The following is a 17694-nucleotide window of genomic DNA, read 5'->3' as shown; positions in this document are numbered from 1 at the left end:
ACGTCGCGGCCTTGTTGCATTTTTTTCCCCTAAAAACTGCAACAAAAACGTTTCTCTATTTTTCTTTATAGAAATGCAATATGTGAACATGGGTCATCCAGATAGATTAAATCGGCCTACTAAACTTGGATTATTCAGCAAAAAAAAAAAAAAATCATAGAATCGTAGCGTTGGAAGGGACCTCCTGGGCCATCTGGTCCAACCCCCTGCTCAAAGCAGGATTCACTAAACCATCCCAGACAGATGTCTGTCCAGCCTCTGTTTGAAGACTTCCATTGAAGGAGAACTCACCACTTCTCGTGGCAGCTTGTTCCACTCATTGATCACTCTGTGAAAAAGTTTTTTCTAATATCTAATCTGTGTCTCCTCCCATTCAGTTTCATCCCATTGCTTCTAGTCTTTCCTTGTGCAAATGAGAATAAAGATGATCCTTCTTCAATGTGACAGCCCTTTAGATATTTGTAGACAGCTATTAAGTCTCCTCTCAGTCTTCTCTTTTGCAAACTAAACATTCCCAAATCCTGCAACCTTTCCTCATAAGACAGGGTTTGCAGACCGGTCACCATTCTGGTCGCTCTTTTCTGAACTTGCTCCAGTTTGTTTATGTCTTATTTAAAATGTGGCGCCCAAAACTGGACACAATATTACAGATGAGGTCTGACCATAGAGGAGTAGAGGGAAATAATGACTTCACGTGATCTAGACTGTATGCTTCTGTTAATACATCCCAGAATTGCATTTGCCTATTTTGCTGCTGCATCACACTGTTGACTCATATTCAATCTGTGATCTATTAGTATACCCAAGTCTTTTTCACATGTGCTGTTGCTTAGCCCTATTCCTCCCATTCTGCATATGCTTTTTTCATTTTTATTGCCCAGATGTAGTACTTTGCATTTTTCCCTGTTAAAAACCATTCTGTTAGTTGCTGCCCACTGCTCCAATTTATTTATATCTTTTTGAATCCTTTCTCTCTCTCTTCTCTAGAATTAGCTATCCCTCCTAGCTTTGTGTCATAGGCAAATTTAATCAGTTTACCCTCAATTCCTTCATCTAAGTCGTTGATAAAGATGTTGAACAATACAGGGCCCAGGACAGAGCCCTGTGGTACCCCACTTGAGACATTCTTCCAACTGGATGTGCAGCCATTTACGACCACTCTTTGGGTCCGATCACTAAGCCAGTTATGAATCCACCTAACAGTTGCCTTGTCCATTCCATACTTAGTCATTTTTTCAATAAGGATTGTATGAGATACTTTGTCAAATGCTTTGCTGAAGTCAAGATATACTATATCTACAGCATTTCCTTGATCCACCCAATCTGTGATTCCATCATAGAAGGAAATTAAGCTAGTCTGATATGACTTATTAGTTACAAACCCATGCTGACTCTGTTTAATCACTTCATTCTTATCCAGGTACTGACATACATGTTGTTTAATAATTTGTTCAAAGATCTTTCCTGGTATAGAAGTCAGACTCACCGGCCTATAGTTGCCTGGGTCCACCTTCTTCCCCTTTTTGAAGATAGGAACAACATTTGCTCTTCTCCAGTCTTCTGGGACTTTTCCTGTTCTCCAAGAATTTTCAAAGATTATGGAGAGGGGTTCAAAAATTTCTTCTGCTATCTCCTTCAGTACTCTGGGGTGTAATTCATCTGGACCTGGAGACTTGAATTCATTTAGGTTAGCTAAGTGTTTCCTCACTATCTTTCTGTTTATAGATATCCTGGATTCTTCTATTCCCTTAATAGGACAGTCAGTGAAGAACTGTTGATGTTACATTTCCTTTCTGAGAGAAAACAGATGCAAAATAGGAATTTAAAAGTTCGGCCCTCTCAACATCCTGTCTTACCATTTCATCATTTTCATCCTGTAAAAATCCTATAGCATCTTTGACTTTTCTTTTACTTTTGACATATCCCCAAAATCCTTTATTATTGCTTTTGACATCTCTTGCAAGCCTCAATTCATTGTCAGCTTTAGATAATCTGATTTGTGCCCTGCAGGTTCTGCAGACAGCATTATATTCTTCATTAGATATGCCTCCCTCTTTCCATTTTATAAACATTTTTTTCTTCCTTTTTAGCATGTGCTTAAGTTTTGTGTTCATCCATCCTGGTTTCCTTAAATGCTTCCTATGAACAAGCCCTTGAAGGGGTGGACCTGCACTCAAAAAAATAAAATAGAATATATGTTCTTCAGCATGGATTATCAAAAAAATAAAAATGAATGCATTCTATCCCCATCATCCCTGTGGAGCCGGCACAGGCTGCTCCGGAAACAGTGACAGCAATATTCAAATATCATAGGACCTCTGCAGCCTGTGATTGTCTGCAGTGGTCACAGTTAGGCTAGTTTCACACTAGCGTTTATTCGACGCAGCGCACGGCGCCGCTAAGCCCCGCCCCCTGCAGGCTCCCTGCCCGCCCCATCCGGTTATCGCCGCCTACTATCGCACATGGACGCTTGCGATCTGCGCACCCTATCTTTAGCATAGGGTGCGCAGATCGTGCGCTCGCCGTGCGCTAGTAGGATTTTGGCGTGCGCTGCGCACTTTTGAAGGTGCGCCCCGAACGCAGCATGATTTCGGCGCGCACGGCGCACCTTCAAAAGTGCGCAGCGCACGCCAAAATCCTACTAGCGCACGATCTGCGCACCCTATGCTAAAGATAGGGTGCGCAGATCGCAAGCGTCCATGTGCGATAGTAGGCGGCGATGACCGGATGGGGCGGGCAGGGAGCCGGCAGGGGGTGGGGCTTAGCTGCGCCGTGCGCTGCGTCGAATAAACGCTAGTGTGAAACTAGCCTAAGGCTGTGTGCACACGCTGAGGATTCTGCTGTGGTTCCGCAGCAGTTTCTGCTGCGGTGTACAGTACCATTATAATCAATGAAAACCGCAGTGCACACAGTGCGGATTTTTCCGCGCGGATTTGCTGCAGTTTCAAAACAGCAGCATGTCAATTCTTTTTGCGGATTCCACTGCGGTTTGGCACCTGCTACATGGCAGGTATAAAACCGCAGGCTAAACCGCAGAAAAACTGCAGGTCACTTTACCTGCGGTTTTTGACAAATCCGCGCGGAAAAATCCGCAGGACAATCCGCCACGTGTGCACACACCCTCAGGGTGAGTGCACACAGTGCGGGTTCAGCTGCGGATTTTTCCGCATGGATTTGCAGGTAAAACCGCAGGTAAAGTGACCTGCGGTTTATCTCAAGATTGGCCTGCGGTTTTCCCTTGCGGTTTGACACCTAGACAATGGAACATGTGTCAAACTGCTGCGGAATCCGAAGAATTGACATGCTGCGGATTTAAAACCACGGAAAAAGCCGCAGCATGTGCACTGCAGTTTTGAAATCCCATTGCTTTGCATTGTACTGTACAATGTCTGCAGACCTGCCGCGGATCCGTAGGACCAAATCCGCTGCGGATCCGCAACAGAATCCGCAACTTGTGCACATACCCTAAAGTCTGATGACTTGCTGTACCAATCACCTAACCGCTGAAGCAGTCATTGTTTCCGGAACCGGAGCAGACCACCCAGAACATCCAGCGCTGGGTCCATGGTGTGCTGGGGAAGGAATGACGAGGAACAATGCAATATCGGACAGTAATAGACGACAGTGATGCGTCGGGTGACGTGACCACGCTCCGAGTGGTGCATGAATGAAGGAAAGCTTCCTCATGTTTTAGCACTACGCACACATTAAAGCAACTTACACACCAAGCTGGGCAACCACTTTAATGGGGTCATCACAAGAATGGCACTCACCAGTGGGGGTCCCGGATCCCCCATATGAACAGAGCAGTAGGGTGCACTTGCGACATCAGTGAATGGAGTCAGTCACGAATGTGGTCTAGAGCTCCACAGAAACCCCCGTCTCAAACTGTTGGGGTCCCACCAATGCCCTATTCATCCCGTGGATACTACACGTTGCTGGCAGGACGCCCCTCTAAGTAGCTTTGTATGACGCCATACACAGGTCGTCTGACGGTCCATACAGCAGAATTAAGCATGCAGCTCTGCAGCACCATATGGGCTGTAAGTCTCAATTCACACTACAGCTACCGCTGACATATGACGCTACACTTACGTATGCCACCATTATTAAAGCAGACACTCCCATGAGAGGGTTAATAATTAAGCGCACCAATCTCTTGCATCACACCACTAGGTGCCCTCCTGTGGTAAACAGTAAGTGCACTGATACATATATAACCCTCCCTGCACGATATTCATCAGAAAACCGCACAGTATACTTCACTGAGGTGGAAACAGTTACAGCAGGTTGTTTACTTTCTACTTCACGTCTCTACAGACAGCAGAAGGAGTATCACGGGAGGTGTAGTTTTTCGCTCAGTTGCACACACTCGCCTGAGGTCAGCTTAAACTACAACTTCCAGAAACCAACGCAGCAGCAAAGACTTCAGGTAAATGTAGTTTGAAGTCTATGCAGACTCTAGCTGATATTAGCTACAGGAAACTACACTTCCCATAGGGCTATGCGGTGAAGGGCAGTATAGAGTAGACGGGCTAACTTGCTAGAACTGGGAGGCTGATGGCATTTATTAGCGCTTCTTGCTCGCCCGGGCATCAATGGCGTCCGACTCACCAATGTCAATAGCGAAGCGCTTGGCGTTCTCCAAGTTGCGGAATATCTCGTCTGCGGGGAGGGTGATGCTTTTGTCCATGCTGGCTCCACTCTTCCCTCTGCCTCCACTTGCAGCCATGTTGGATGTCCTGCTAAGCTTTGCGCATAAATTTGAATACGTTCTGCATATATTATGATAATGAGGCAAGACCGAGTATAAAGGGGCGCAGCTCAAGCGCTCACACAGCCACACAAAACCGTTACTAAGGGGACAACCTGCAGAGAATGTGCATATATATTAGCATAGGTGATGTGCTGATGCCCGAGCCTGTCCGCATACACAAAGGCTCAGTGTGGCCGAAACGTCGCTTGCCATGTGGGTCTGAATTAAAAACCACATTTTTTCACTTTAAAATGGAGTGCTGCCTTCCTTTTTACTGATATTTGGATTTTGGCATATTGGATATAATGTTGTGCACCGGTGAACATTGTGCTGCTCCATTTTTTGTGCTGTATTTTTTTAGATTTATAGATCTATCGATTTATATCTATCTGATTTATAGATATTGAAATATATCTGTCGATTTATCGATATATCTATCGAGATTACTATATATATACACACACATAGATACATTATATATATATATATATTTATATATATAGTTATACACACGCACATACATATAAATACAGGGCCAGTTTTAGGCAAAGTTTAAAATGTGGGCCCAAATGCTAACATATTGCACATCACACAGAAGCATTTCGGTTGTATTGACATGCGCCGAGTTCAGGCCCCTAAACTAGTGTGTTCGACAATTTTGAAGTTGTTCAACACTTGTTTCCAGGCCTCTTTACACCATCTGAGAAAGAATGATGGGGACAGAACAATCACTAATGGATCAATCTGTCCCCATACAGTATCATGTTATCAGCAGCACATCTACAGTTTACACCCCATAGTCCTCCATATAATATAATGTGCCCCATAGTCCTCGATATAGTATAATACACTCCTCAGTCCTCCATATAATACACTCCCCATAGTCCTCCATATAGTATAATGCACCACCATAGTCATCCATGTAGTACAATTCACTTCCCATAGTATAATGCACCCCATAGTTCTTCATATAATGTATTCCCCATAGTCCTCGATACAGTATAATGCCACCCCATAGAGCATAATGCAGCCACCCCACAGAGTATAATGCAACCCCACCATACAATATAATGTAACCCCCCACAGAATATAATGCAGCCCTTCTCTTATAATGCAGCCAAAAAATAGTAGAAAAGAGAACGGCACTCACCGGGTAATGTAGCCAAGGCTTTATTATAAAAGCATATCAACGGGCGAACGGGTGAAAAAGGAAATAGCAACGACGATCGTTTCGCGCTACAAAGGCGCTTCCACAGGACCTGGTGAGTGCCGTTCTCTTTTCTACTATTTGTTGCTATGTGGATTAGCTTATTTTCAATGAATGTGCACCTAAGGGTTAAACAGTTGTATTGCTGGCTGCGTCTCTTTCATACACGTATGATGGTTCGGATGTGTGGACTATTGTGATGGTTCTCGCCTTCTATTTCTGGACTTTACATATAATGCAGCCACCCCTTAGAGAATAATGCAGCTACACCAGAGTATAATGCAGCCACTCCACAGAATATAATGTAACCCCCCCATAGAATATAATGCAGCCCCCCCATATAGTATAATGTAGCCCCTCCATAGAATATATGGCAACCCCCTCATAGGATATAATGCAGCCCCTTATATAGTATATTGTAGCCCCTCCATAGAATACAATGTAGCCCTCCTCATATAGTATAATGTAGCCCCCATAGAACATAATGTAGCCCCCTCATAGTATAATGAAACCCCCATACAATATAATCTAGCCCCTCATAGAATACAATGTAGCCTCCTCATATAGTACAATGTAGTCCCCTCAAAGTATGATGCAATCACCCCCCATAGAATATAATAAATATAATACAGCCCCATATTATATAACACAGCCTCCCCCATATAATATAATGTAAAATGTACCCCCCATGGTATATAACACAGCCGCATGGTATATAGCCCAGCACCACACGTTATCTAGCACAGCCCACCATGGTATATAGCCCAGTCCCACATGGTATATAGCCCAGTCCCACATGGTATATAGCCCAGCCCCACAAGGTATGTGGCCCAGCCCCACATGGTATGTAGCCCAGCCCCACCATGGTATATAGCCCAGCCCCACCATGGTATATAGCCCCGCCCCACCATGGTATATAGCCCAGCCCAGCATGGTATACAGCCCAGCATGGTATATAGCCCAGGATATTATACAGCCCAGCATAGTATACAGCCCAGCATGATATATAGCCAAGCATAGTATACAGCCCATCACGGTATATAGCCCAGCATGGTATATAGCCCAGCATGGTATATAGCCCAGCTTGGTATATAGCCCAGCATGGTATACAGCCCAGCATGGTATACAGCCCAGCATGGTATACAGCCCAGCATGGTATATAGCCCAGTATAGTACTGTATATAGCCCAGCATGGTATACAACCCAGCATGGCATATAGCCCAGCATGGCATATAGCCCAGCATGGTATATAGCCCAGCAAAGTATACAGCTCTCCCAGAAGGGCCCAGCATGGTATATAGCCCAGCATAGTATACAGCCCAGCATGGTATATAGCCCAGCATAGTATACAGCTCTCCCAGAATGGCCCCACATTCCAGTACTCACACTGATTAAAAAAAAAAAAAAAAAAAAACACTCCTCACCTTTTCCTCGTGCCTGCGCTGCTCCCGACTCCTGTCTCCTGCTCTGCCCGGCACACAGTGAGTGAGCGATGATGTCATCACGCACCCGCTGTGTCGGAGGCAGAGCGGGGAATGATGGGAGAGGGAGCGTCAGATGGAGCGTCTCTCCTCCAATCCCATCATTGCCTCCTTCAATGCGGTGGTGGCGGGGGAGTCGGCGCTGGGGGCAGGCGGGCCCCCCTTCCTAATAGGGGCCCCATAGCGGTGGCATGATGTGCCGCTAGCTGAGGGCCCCTTGGGGAGCGGGGGCCCTAGGCAGCTGCCTGGTCTGCCTGCCCCTAACGCCGGCCCTGTATACACATATATACACACAGGGCTCTACTAGGAATTTTGGGGCCCCATACTGGCAAAATTTTCAGGGCCCCCTTGAGACTCCACCCAGGCTCCACCCCAGCCCCGCTCTCCACCCCTCAAACTGTCCACAGCCCCACCACTCTCCCCTCCACTTCTCTCCAATCACACAGTAACAGTTCCCATCACCAGATCACACATATAGCCGGCAGCTTTTGTTTTGGCCAAAAGATTTTTTAAGCCGCCACCATGACAAGGTAGACTCTTTTGGCCGAGCTCTACTCTAACCTATTAAACATTCGTTAAAATATCCAATACAATTTAGGTATATTTTTATTTTTCAATTTTTAAAATGACTAATAATATCACATACAAGGAACAAATACCACCGCACCATGACCAGACAACATATTACCACCACATGATGACCGAATAATAGCACTTACAGGAAAGAAATACCACCGCACCTTGACCAGACCACATATTACCACCACAGTGACCGAATAATATCACATACAAGGGACAAATACCACTGCACCATGACCAGACCACATATTACCACCACATGGTGACCGAATAATAGCACATACAAGGAACAAATACCACCATACCATGACTAGACCACATAGTGACTGAATAATAGCACATACAAGGAACAAATACCGCCACACCATTGCCAGACAACATATCACCACATATAGACTGAATACTACAATACTGATCATTAATTAAAAAAAAAAACACAATACTAATATCACCATAAGTGCCATTATACACAGGAGATCCGTAGTTAGTATGCAGTGTCTATGTACAGGTAATACAGTGATCACTGGTGATATTATACACAGGAGCTCTGTATATAGTGTCAGTGTACATTTAATACAGTGATCACTGGTGACATTGTACACAGGACCGCTGTATATAGTACACAGTGTATAGTGTCATTGTACAAATAATGCACTGACTCACCAGTGATGTCTCTAGGTGAAGTCCTTCATCTTCACTTTTCATCTTTCATCCAGCACAGACCGCCATCACTTCTTCCAGCCAGGGCTACTCTCTGCAAGAAATAACACAGTTATCTAGAGCACAGCTTGCAGAACACATTACTTAATGTTTTCTGAAATTCTAAACTACACCAGATGAAGAAAAAAAGGCGACAATGTCGCTCTGCACAGTATCCATAAAAAATAAAATAAATACATCACTGCAGTAATAATATCCCCAATCCTGGCCCCCATATGTCTCACTCCTGACTCCAGCCATCTTGCCCTCATGAGTATCCATTCTGCCCCCATATGATCTCCCAATCCTGTCCCATCTGGCCCATGATCCTGCCCCATCTGTCTCCATCGAATCAATCTTGCCCCATGATCCTTGCACCATGATCCTGCAACCATGTGTCTCTCATCTTTCCCTTGTCTCCCATCCTGCCCCTTGTCTCCCACTCTGTCCTTTGTCTCCAATCCTGCCCCGTGTCTCCAATCCTGCCCCCATGTCTCCATTTTGCCCTCGTGTCTCCATTCTGCCTCTGTGTGTCTCCAATCTGTCCCTTGTCTCCCATCTTGCCCATCTCCATTCTGCCCCTGTGTGTCTCCAATCTGCTGCTTGTCTCCATACTGCCCCTGTGTGTCTCCATTTCTGCCCCCGTGTCTCCAATCTGCTGCTTGTCTCCATTCTGCCCCTGTGTGTCTCCAGTCCTGCCCCTGTGTGGCTCATTCCTGACTCCAGCTATAAGTTCTTCCATCCTGCTTTCATGAGTATCCATTCTGCCCCCATGTGATGTCCCATCCTTCCCCATATGATCTCCCCATCCTGTCCCATCCGCCCCATCTGTTTCCATCGAATCCATCCTGCACCATGTCTCCCATCTTGCCCCTAGTCTCCATTCTGCCCCCATGTCTCCATTCTGCCCGTGTGTCTCCAATCTGCCCCTTGTCTCCCATTCTGCCCCCGTGTCTCCATTCTGCCCCTGTGTGTCACCAATCTGCCTCTTGTCTCCTATCTTGCTCATCTCCATTCTGCCCCTGTGTGTCTCCATTCTGCCCGTGTGTGTCTCCAGTCCTGCCCGTGTCTTCATTCTGCCCCTGTGTGTCTCCAACCCGCTGCTTGTCTCCAATCTGCCCATGTGTCTCCTATCCTGTCCCTGTGTGTCTCCAGTCCTGCCCCGTGTCTCAGTTCTGCCCCGTATCTCCATTCTGCCCCCGTGCATCTCCAATTCTGCCCCGTGTGTCTCCAATCTGCTGCTTGTCTCCATTCTGCCTGTGTGTCTCCAGTCCTGTCCCCGTCTTCATTCTGCCCGTGTGTCTCCAGTCCTGCCCCGTGTCTCCAACCTGCCCCTGTATGTCTCCAATCTGCCGCTTGTCTCCATTCTGCCCCTGTCTGCCCCCGTGTGACTCCATTCTGCCGGGGAAATATATTACCACTTTCAATAATAAAATGAAAAAAAAAGCAGCTTTCTTCTTACCTGGCCGCACTCCTGCGGCGAAGATGGTATTATACCAGAGAACACAAGGTGCACACAACCAGGACAGCTGCTGCTGTGTGAGCTGAATGACCTGTGGTGACGTCATCGTCATGTGATCGGGGGCGGAGCTGATAAATGGTGAAGGACTGTGATAATGACGACATCACCACAGGTCCTTCAGCTCTTCCACTTCGTGTAGCTCTCTGTCATCGGCCGCTGTGGTGGCTGTGCTGATGTGTGCGCCGTAGGCCCAGCCGCAGTGCACAGCACTTGGGGCCCAATGACGCACATCACTTGGGCCCTGATGACTAGAAGCACAGGAGCAGGGCCACTGACCCGCGGGTCCCCCCCTTCTGTACTGCTGCTCACCGGGCCCCATACAGCAGTAAGGGCATTAATACCCTGATGGCGGCCCTGCATATATATCTATAGATATATAATACCAAGGCCGATGTTTATTAATGAACAATATGTTTAATTTTGGAAAAAAAGGCGTGTGCTCCTGTGCAATTTTCTCTGCCAGAGAGGGAAAGCAGACAACTGGGGGCAGATATTCATAGCATAGGGAGTGACCATGGTTATTTCCCCCCCTTTCCCCAGCTACAAATATCTGCCCCCAGCCGCCCCAGAAATGGCGCATCTTTAAAATGCGCCAATTCCGGCACTTAGCCTCTCTCTTCCCACTGGCATATTGGGTAATAAGGGGTTAATGTCACCTTTGTATTGTAAGGTGACATCAAGCCCGGTTAGTAATGGAGAGGCTTCAATAAGACACCTATAGTTGTTAAAAAAAAAAAGACAGCCAGAAAAAAGTCTTAATGAAATAAAACACTACACAGTTTTGCCATATTTATTAGACGCCTAATCCATGCAGTGCCCTCGATCTCCTGGAGAAAAAAATACAGTAAACAAATACTCCCTGTTCTGATGTAGTCCATTTAATAACGAGTGTCCCTCGACGATCTCCCCTGTAGAACAGTGACATAGGGTGATGACACTGCTCTACAGGGCCTCCAACAGTGCACTGACAGGAGACAATGGCTCTTGTAGTGCATCACTGAAAAGGTTACCTGAGTTCAGGCTCTCACTTTACGGCAAAGCTGCATGAGAATTAGGGTTACGGGACCCCTTTCCCGGCGGCGGAGGGATACACAGTGGAGGATTACTTCCGCCTGTCAGTTCATCGTGGGAGCCCCTGTAGAGCACTGACATCACCTGATGTCAGTGTTCTACATGGGAGATCGTCGTGGGACACTCGTTATTAACTGTACTATGGCAGAAAGGTATGTATAGGTTGGTTTATTATTTTTATTACAGGAAATCGAGGGCTTAGGGGACTAGGTGATTGGTAAGTATGTACTCTATGTTATATGAACTGTCTGTAATGTATGCTCTGTATGTTTTTGTGTTTTTTTACTACTGAACACATGCATTGTCTGATGGGACTACTTTCCCATCATCGGCAATGCTATCACTGTGAGCATTCATAGCCGAATGGGAGCAGTAGTCCCATCAGACAATGGCTGCTTACACAGACCCACACACACCAGCGCACACACACAGGGACAGGGGGACACACACACACACACATACACGCAGATCCCTGCAGACAGACACGCGCACACAGTCTCCGCTTAGCTCCACCCACACTCTTCTTTTCTCCCGATCAGCAGCGTTTCTCGCACCCACATCCGCAGCAAATCCGCAGATCTTTTTTACACCTGTGGTTTTGCTGCGGATGTGCCTGACACAATGGAAGTCAATGTGTGCAGAAATGTTGCAGATCCACAAAAAGAATTGACATGCTGCGGAAAAAAAATGCTTCAAATCTGCGGGGATTTTTCCGCAGCATGTGCACAACAAACCCTAATTTCCCATTGACTAACATTGGCTGTGCACTACACTGCGGATTTGATACAAATCCATGAGGCCAAAAATGCTGAGGATCCGCATCTAAATCTGCAACGTGTGCACATAGCCCAATACCTGAGCCTGCCCGACCTCATACACTAATACTTGAGCCTGCACTTCTCCTCATACACTATTTACTGTACCTGCACCTGTCCTCATACACTAATACTTGAGCCTGAACCTGTCCTCATACACTAATGCCTTCGCTTGACCTCATATAATACCTGATACTGCAGCTGCCCTCATACACTAATACCTGAGCCTGCTCTTGTCCTCATACACTAATACCTGAACCTGCTCTTGTCCTCATACACTAATACCTGAACCTACTCTTGTCCTCATACACTAATACCTGAACCTACTCTTGTCCTCATACACTAATACCTGAACCTACTCTTGTCCTCATACACTAATACCTGAACCTACTCTTGTCCTCATACACTAATACCTGAACCTACTCTTGTCCTCATACACTAATACCTGAGCCTGCTCTTGTCCTCATACACTAATACCTGAACCTACTCTTGTCCTCATACACTAATACCTGAGCCTGCACCTGTCTTCATACACTAATATCTTAGCCTGCTCCTGACCTTATATATTCTTATATTGCTTCTTTGCTAAATTTCTCATGACTGACACATCAGATCTCTGTAAAACAAGGTATTATTTACTGTACTTGTAAAAACTTTTCTACAATTTTTCTGCAGGAGCATTGAAAATCCAAATACCCCACTGCTCACCTGTGTGAGGTATTAACAGAATACAGGTCCTACTCTCACCTAGGTTGTCAGCCCAAACCAAAAGTATATATTGGGCAAAACTTTTGGTAATTTCACACCGGTACCTTCCAGTTCCACCCAGTTTTTGAAAAACTTTTTGAGCTTGGAAGAGAAGGGGCATGGACAAGTGCGGCTAACAAATTCATCATGATTTACTAAAAAGAAAAATATATATATATTAAATGCCATAAATTACAGCAAATGTACTCCGGTGTCTAGATATAGAACTTTTCTTGCAATGGTGCATGGCAGCTGAAAGACATTCAAAATTCATTAAGAGGCACCCTCACCTTAATTTGGCAAATCTTCCTCCAATGTACTTTTCATCCAAGATTGGCGAAAACACCAGTCTGGATGAATAAGGGCCACAGTCTTGTAGTGGATATAGTCCCTATAAAAAAAAACAAAAACAAAACGCACCTTTAGGCTGTGTGCCCACGATGCGATTTTTAAGCGTTTTTGCCGCGATTTTCGGCGCGAAAACGTTTAAAAATCGTGTACAGAACGCCTCCCATGCATTCCTATGGCATTCCGCACATGCTGTGCTAATGCTGTGCTTTTTTCCGCTGCAGAATCGCATCGCGGAAAAAAATCGCAGTATGTTCATTCTTTTGTGCGGAATCGCAAAGAATTGCCGCGATTCCGCACCCATAGGAATGCATGAGAATCGCTTACTTCCCGCATGTGGCTATGCTATTCTATCCTAGAATGTTAGAAATGGAAGGGACCTCCAGGGTCATCGCGTTCAACCCTCTGCTCAATGCAGAATTCACTAAACCATCTCCGACAGATGTTATACAATGGGGCAGTGGAGATGAGCGATTACTAACTGCTGTTAAAAAAAAAACAAAAAAAAAAAAAACACTATTGCACACGGTCTGTACATTAATTGTGCGCGAATGACGAGCAAGATAAAAATCGTCCCCATTTCCGGATGATTTGAGCGATTTTGTATATGTCCGTGTCAACATAATTTTGCAATTATAACCCTAAAAGTATCAAATATGCTAATTCAGATGCTCAGCACACCGGTATTGTGGCCAAGAGGCTCAGCGCACCATTCCACCCACACTGGTGATTGACAGAGCTGGATTGCAATATCTCTGCAGAGAAAGCTCGGGCAGGACAGCGCTGTCCATCACCAGCGAGTGAGATGAGGCATATTCTAATTAGCATATTTAATTATGCATCAGTTTCTATGGATTGGAAGCAGCAATTAAAGAAGTGATTTTTTTTTTTTTTACTATGTGCATATTTAATTCTTGCAGTAGAGCTAATAGACTCTTTAACATTACATTGTGGAATTGCTAGTATAGGAATTCTCAAAGGTTCCCTTCACATTGCATTTTGTCCTTCTGTTGACATCTCATCCAGAAGTCCGTGGATCTCAGTCCGATTATGGACCGCTCATGTACAGACTGGCCGTGACTCTTCCGACCAGAGCATGACAGCTTCATGTATTTCTATAGACTGTCACACTTAGGTCGGACGCGGCCAGTCCGTCTATTATCGGTCCTAGATCACACAGATTTGCATGCACCTGGAAAAGCTACCAACATTTAACAGAAGTCTGTGAGAGTGGGCCATAGGACTTTATTGTAAAAAGTGTATTTTTTTTTAGATGCTACTGTACAGAATTGCAACATACTACCAAAGTGTGATCAAATAGGCCTCGGTCAGATGAATGGGAGTATATGAAGGTTTTTAACATGTACAGAAGAAGCCAGAAAGCTTGTAGCTCATACACTACCAACGCAACGTGAAAGGGTATATACAGATGTGACGTCCGCAGTGACAAAATCTGCGCCGAATTGTGCAAATGTGGATTTTATTGAGGAAATGCTGCATCAGTTTCATCCTTTGCAAAGGGTGAAATCTCCAGCATAAATCGACACGCTGCGCATTGCACATCTGTAGCGCAGGTCAATTTACACAACATTTAGAATGTAAAAAATAAAATTCTCATACACATTGATACCCCTGTAGGAAAAAAGTAAATTCCTCCATGATGGAAAATCCACTGCGTATGTCCCATGTGCACATACCCCTAACTGTTAGTGCAAATGTACAGATGAAAGTTAATGTCAGAAAGAAGTTCACACCAGATGAAATAGAATAAAGTTTAGGGAATATTTTATTTTTCAATTTAATATTCCTTTTAGCCTTGTGAGACCATGAAATCACAGTTTCTGTGAAAGAAACAAAATGCATAAGAAAACATCCCCTGGGATGCAAAATACAATTCAATACAAGTAACTACATTTGCAGTTACCATACAAAAATATTCTGTACCGCGTCTTTTTTAAAACAAAAAGTAATTATCTTTTAATGTAATGATGAATGAATATTCCTTAGAACATCTGAGAAATATTTCATCATGGCTTACAACAGTCGTCTTTCCAAAAGATACGTCATTCTCAGGATGCTCCGGAGACATCTCCGTGGAGCAAGCTGACTATATAAAACCCATTCGGGTACACAATATCACCTCGATAGCTTTCTTCTTGGAGAATACAATATGGGTATTTAGACACTTAAAAACAAAGTTACAGACATAATAAGGCAAGCTATGGCTTCTGAAGCCTGGAAGTCTCAAGTTGCCTCGTAGACAAACACCTTACGTTATGAGCTTCATAGAAGTAGTAAAACGCAAAACATTTTTGATTATTCCATCAGGAATACTAAGGCCCCATGGCTCTTCATGGAAGAGGTGAGAATGGAAACCATTCTCAATAACCTTCTGTCACAGTGTTCCTCAACTCCAGTCCTCAAGAGCCACTAACAGGTCATATTTTCAGGATTTCATTAGTATTGCCCAGGTGATTAAATTATTGCCTGTGCAGGTACTGCAATTATCACCTGGGCCATACTAAGGAAATCCTGAAAACCTGAACCTTTGGTGACTCTTGAGGACTGGAGTTGGGGAACACTGGTCTAACACAATCGCTTCTTAGAAGATACACATTGCAGATTGAGCAGGAGTAGAAATTCCTTCACCAGGTGTTCCCTCCTACTCTATAGGGTCACACAATAACCACTTAAATGTTGCAGGGCAACCTAATATCTCCCCAACGAGTAAAACGTTGAGTACTTTTTGAAGTTATCCTTAGGATAATAGGACGTTCTTCAGGAATAGTCTCTCGGATGCTGAAGAGCTGTTTTCCGCTTTTTCCAAACGTACTTTTGTAGAACATAGTTCCTTACTGGCAGAAGTCCATTACTTATGATCATAGTTCCTTTCTATTTCTCTGTAAAGTCCTCCTGTTCACCAAGGTCTCCAGATCTTTACTGGACCATTGGTGACTTTTTTCTGGTCACAAGGGTAGGCGAGATTGGGAATACTCTGTGGTACCTTCAAATGGTTGAGCAATTTTGTTTTGGCCTCTCCGCTTTGTGGGTCATGACACAGGAACTGTAGAGCTTCTTTGACACACCAGGAATAACCTTGGTTGTAATCACACTGTAGATGTTCACCATGGATGTTCTGGGATTGATCTAGAAAGAAACGATACAAGATAAGTCAACTGTTCCAGTTTGGATTTTAGAGCTACATCATGGTCTTAGACTTTGTGTGACTCAGTGAGAACTATGACTCTACTTACTTTTTTGTTGCTGCAAGTAGCTCACGGCCATCTCTAGTATGTCGGCCTTCTCCAGCTTGACATTGGGCTGTTGCTTGCGGAACGCCTTTTCCATGAGAAGCTTGAGTTGCTCGATGCTGCTATTAATCCTATCTCTGCGCATCTTCTCCACGATAGGTTTTCTCATCTAAAAATAAACAATGCAAAAATATAAGTTAACGGGTTCATACATGGAGTATAAAACATCTTAGGAGAGTAATGTGCATGAGTCAAGACTAATGTCCACTTACTTTATTTTTTTCCTTTGGGGAGAGGTTATCCATAGCTATGCTGGTAGGTGCCATGCTTAGAAGTGTGCAGGGAGCTGCCAGATTTCCAGTCTTGAGCCAGAAGTGATCTGAGATGTGGAGTCAGGGTTCCTCTATTTATACCCCGGAGCTTGCATACAAAAGCATGAGTCCCTGACTTGTTAGACTTTCCCACACTCACATAGCGAATACATGCATTCAGCAGGACAATAGAGAAGGCATCTATTACAGCATGGTAAATTGACTGTGAATTGCCGGAGGATAATACCCTGCTCCCAGTAGAGCAGGTGGAGAGTGTGGTATACAATAGGGACAGGCTTTAGAATGAGGTGGGAGAACGTGGGAAAGGGCTTCCCATCGCTGTAATCAGACCGCGTCCCGATGAGAACACAGACATTGCAGGACGCTGCTCTTTTTTTGAAGCGTGCCAGTCAAACATGTGCACTAAGAACAGATGTTGTAGAGCTCGGCACACAGTGGCCATAAGTAATAGTAATTATATTGCAAAAAAAAAAGGATAAACTTTTATCAACACAGTATAAAAGGTAAATCCTGTAATATTCTTAAAATTTATATCTGTTTTAGGGAGAGATCTGTATGACCAATAAAAGGGTTTTCCAGGTTCGGAAAATCCTTCTCCCACCAGCAAAAAAAAAAAAAAAAATGCTTTCCTCACCCTTCACAAGTTCAGCATGGAGTCTCTGCCGTCACATCGACAGCACTGCAGCCAATCATACCATCAATTCGGACAGAGCTGCTTAATTCACTTATTGGCTGCAGCGCTGTTGATGTGACGTCAGTGCTGCAGGCAATGACAGAAACCGAGAGCAGCAGCTGAGACTGTGCTTTACTCACCGTTCTGGGGTCCAACACTGTTTTTTGCGTGTTTTTTTAATTTTTTTTTTTTAAATGCAGCTGGAGAACAGGG

At 44.7% G+C, this 17694-nt stretch overlaps 2 protein-coding genes across 5 annotated transcripts in view; both read right to left on the bottom strand.

The window, feature by feature from the left end:
- PANK4 (pantothenate kinase 4 (inactive)) overlaps nt 1–17694 on the bottom strand; it is a 109464-nt gene that overhangs the window by 66292 nt on the left and 25478 nt on the right. For 3 of the 4 annotated variants that reach the window (XR_012234074.1, XR_012234076.1, XM_073585383.1), the window contains exon 1: nt 4615–4768. The exons of the other annotated variant lie outside the window; for it this stretch is intronic. Coding sequence is in view for 1 of the 3 variants with exons in the window: in XM_073585383.1 (XP_073441484.1) it covers nt 4615–4732 (118 nt within the window). In the remaining 2 variants the exon portion in view is untranslated. Of the gene's footprint in view, nt 1–4614; nt 4769–17694 lie in introns of those variants that run through there. 4 annotated transcript variants of the gene reach the window in all.
- Nucleotides 14994–17092, bottom strand: LOC141097881 (transcription factor HES-5-like). Its single transcript, XM_073585382.1, has 3 exons — nt 16749–17092; nt 16480–16645; nt 14994–16372 (listed from the first exon to the last, which is right to left on the bottom strand). The coding sequence occupies exons 1-3, from the start codon at nt 16800–16802 to the stop codon at nt 16143–16145; spliced, it is 450 nt and encodes a 149-aa protein (XP_073441483.1). The 5' UTR covers nt 16803–17092; the 3' UTR covers nt 14994–16142.

This window comes from Dendrobates tinctorius, unplaced genomic scaffold (genome assembly GCF_039654945.1).
Source record: "Dendrobates tinctorius isolate UK_male_01 unplaced genomic scaffold, ASM3965494v1 ptg000086l, whole genome shotgun sequence".
Classification (NCBI taxonomy): Eukaryota; Metazoa; Chordata; class Amphibia; order Anura; family Dendrobatidae; genus Dendrobates; species Dendrobates tinctorius.
Note: the sequence above shows the minus strand (reverse complement) of the source record. Positions and strands in the feature narration are given on the sequence as shown.

What these genes read in the sequence shown, in the direction of transcription:
- LOC141097881 (XM_073585382.1), bottom strand. Translation starts at nt 16,802, where the DNA reads ATGGCACCTACCAGCATAGCTATGGATAACCTCTCCCCAAAGGAAAAA. An exon ending in CCCCAAAGGAAAAAAATAAA is followed by an intron (nt 16,646 to 16,748) that starts GTAAGTGGACAT and finishes GTTTATTTTTAG; the next exon opens with ATGAGAAAACCTATCGTGGA. An exon ending in CTACTTGCAGCAACAAAAAA is followed by an intron (nt 16,373 to 16,479) that starts GTAAGTAGAGTC and finishes GTTTCTTTCTAG; the next exon opens with ATCAATCCCAGAACATCCAT.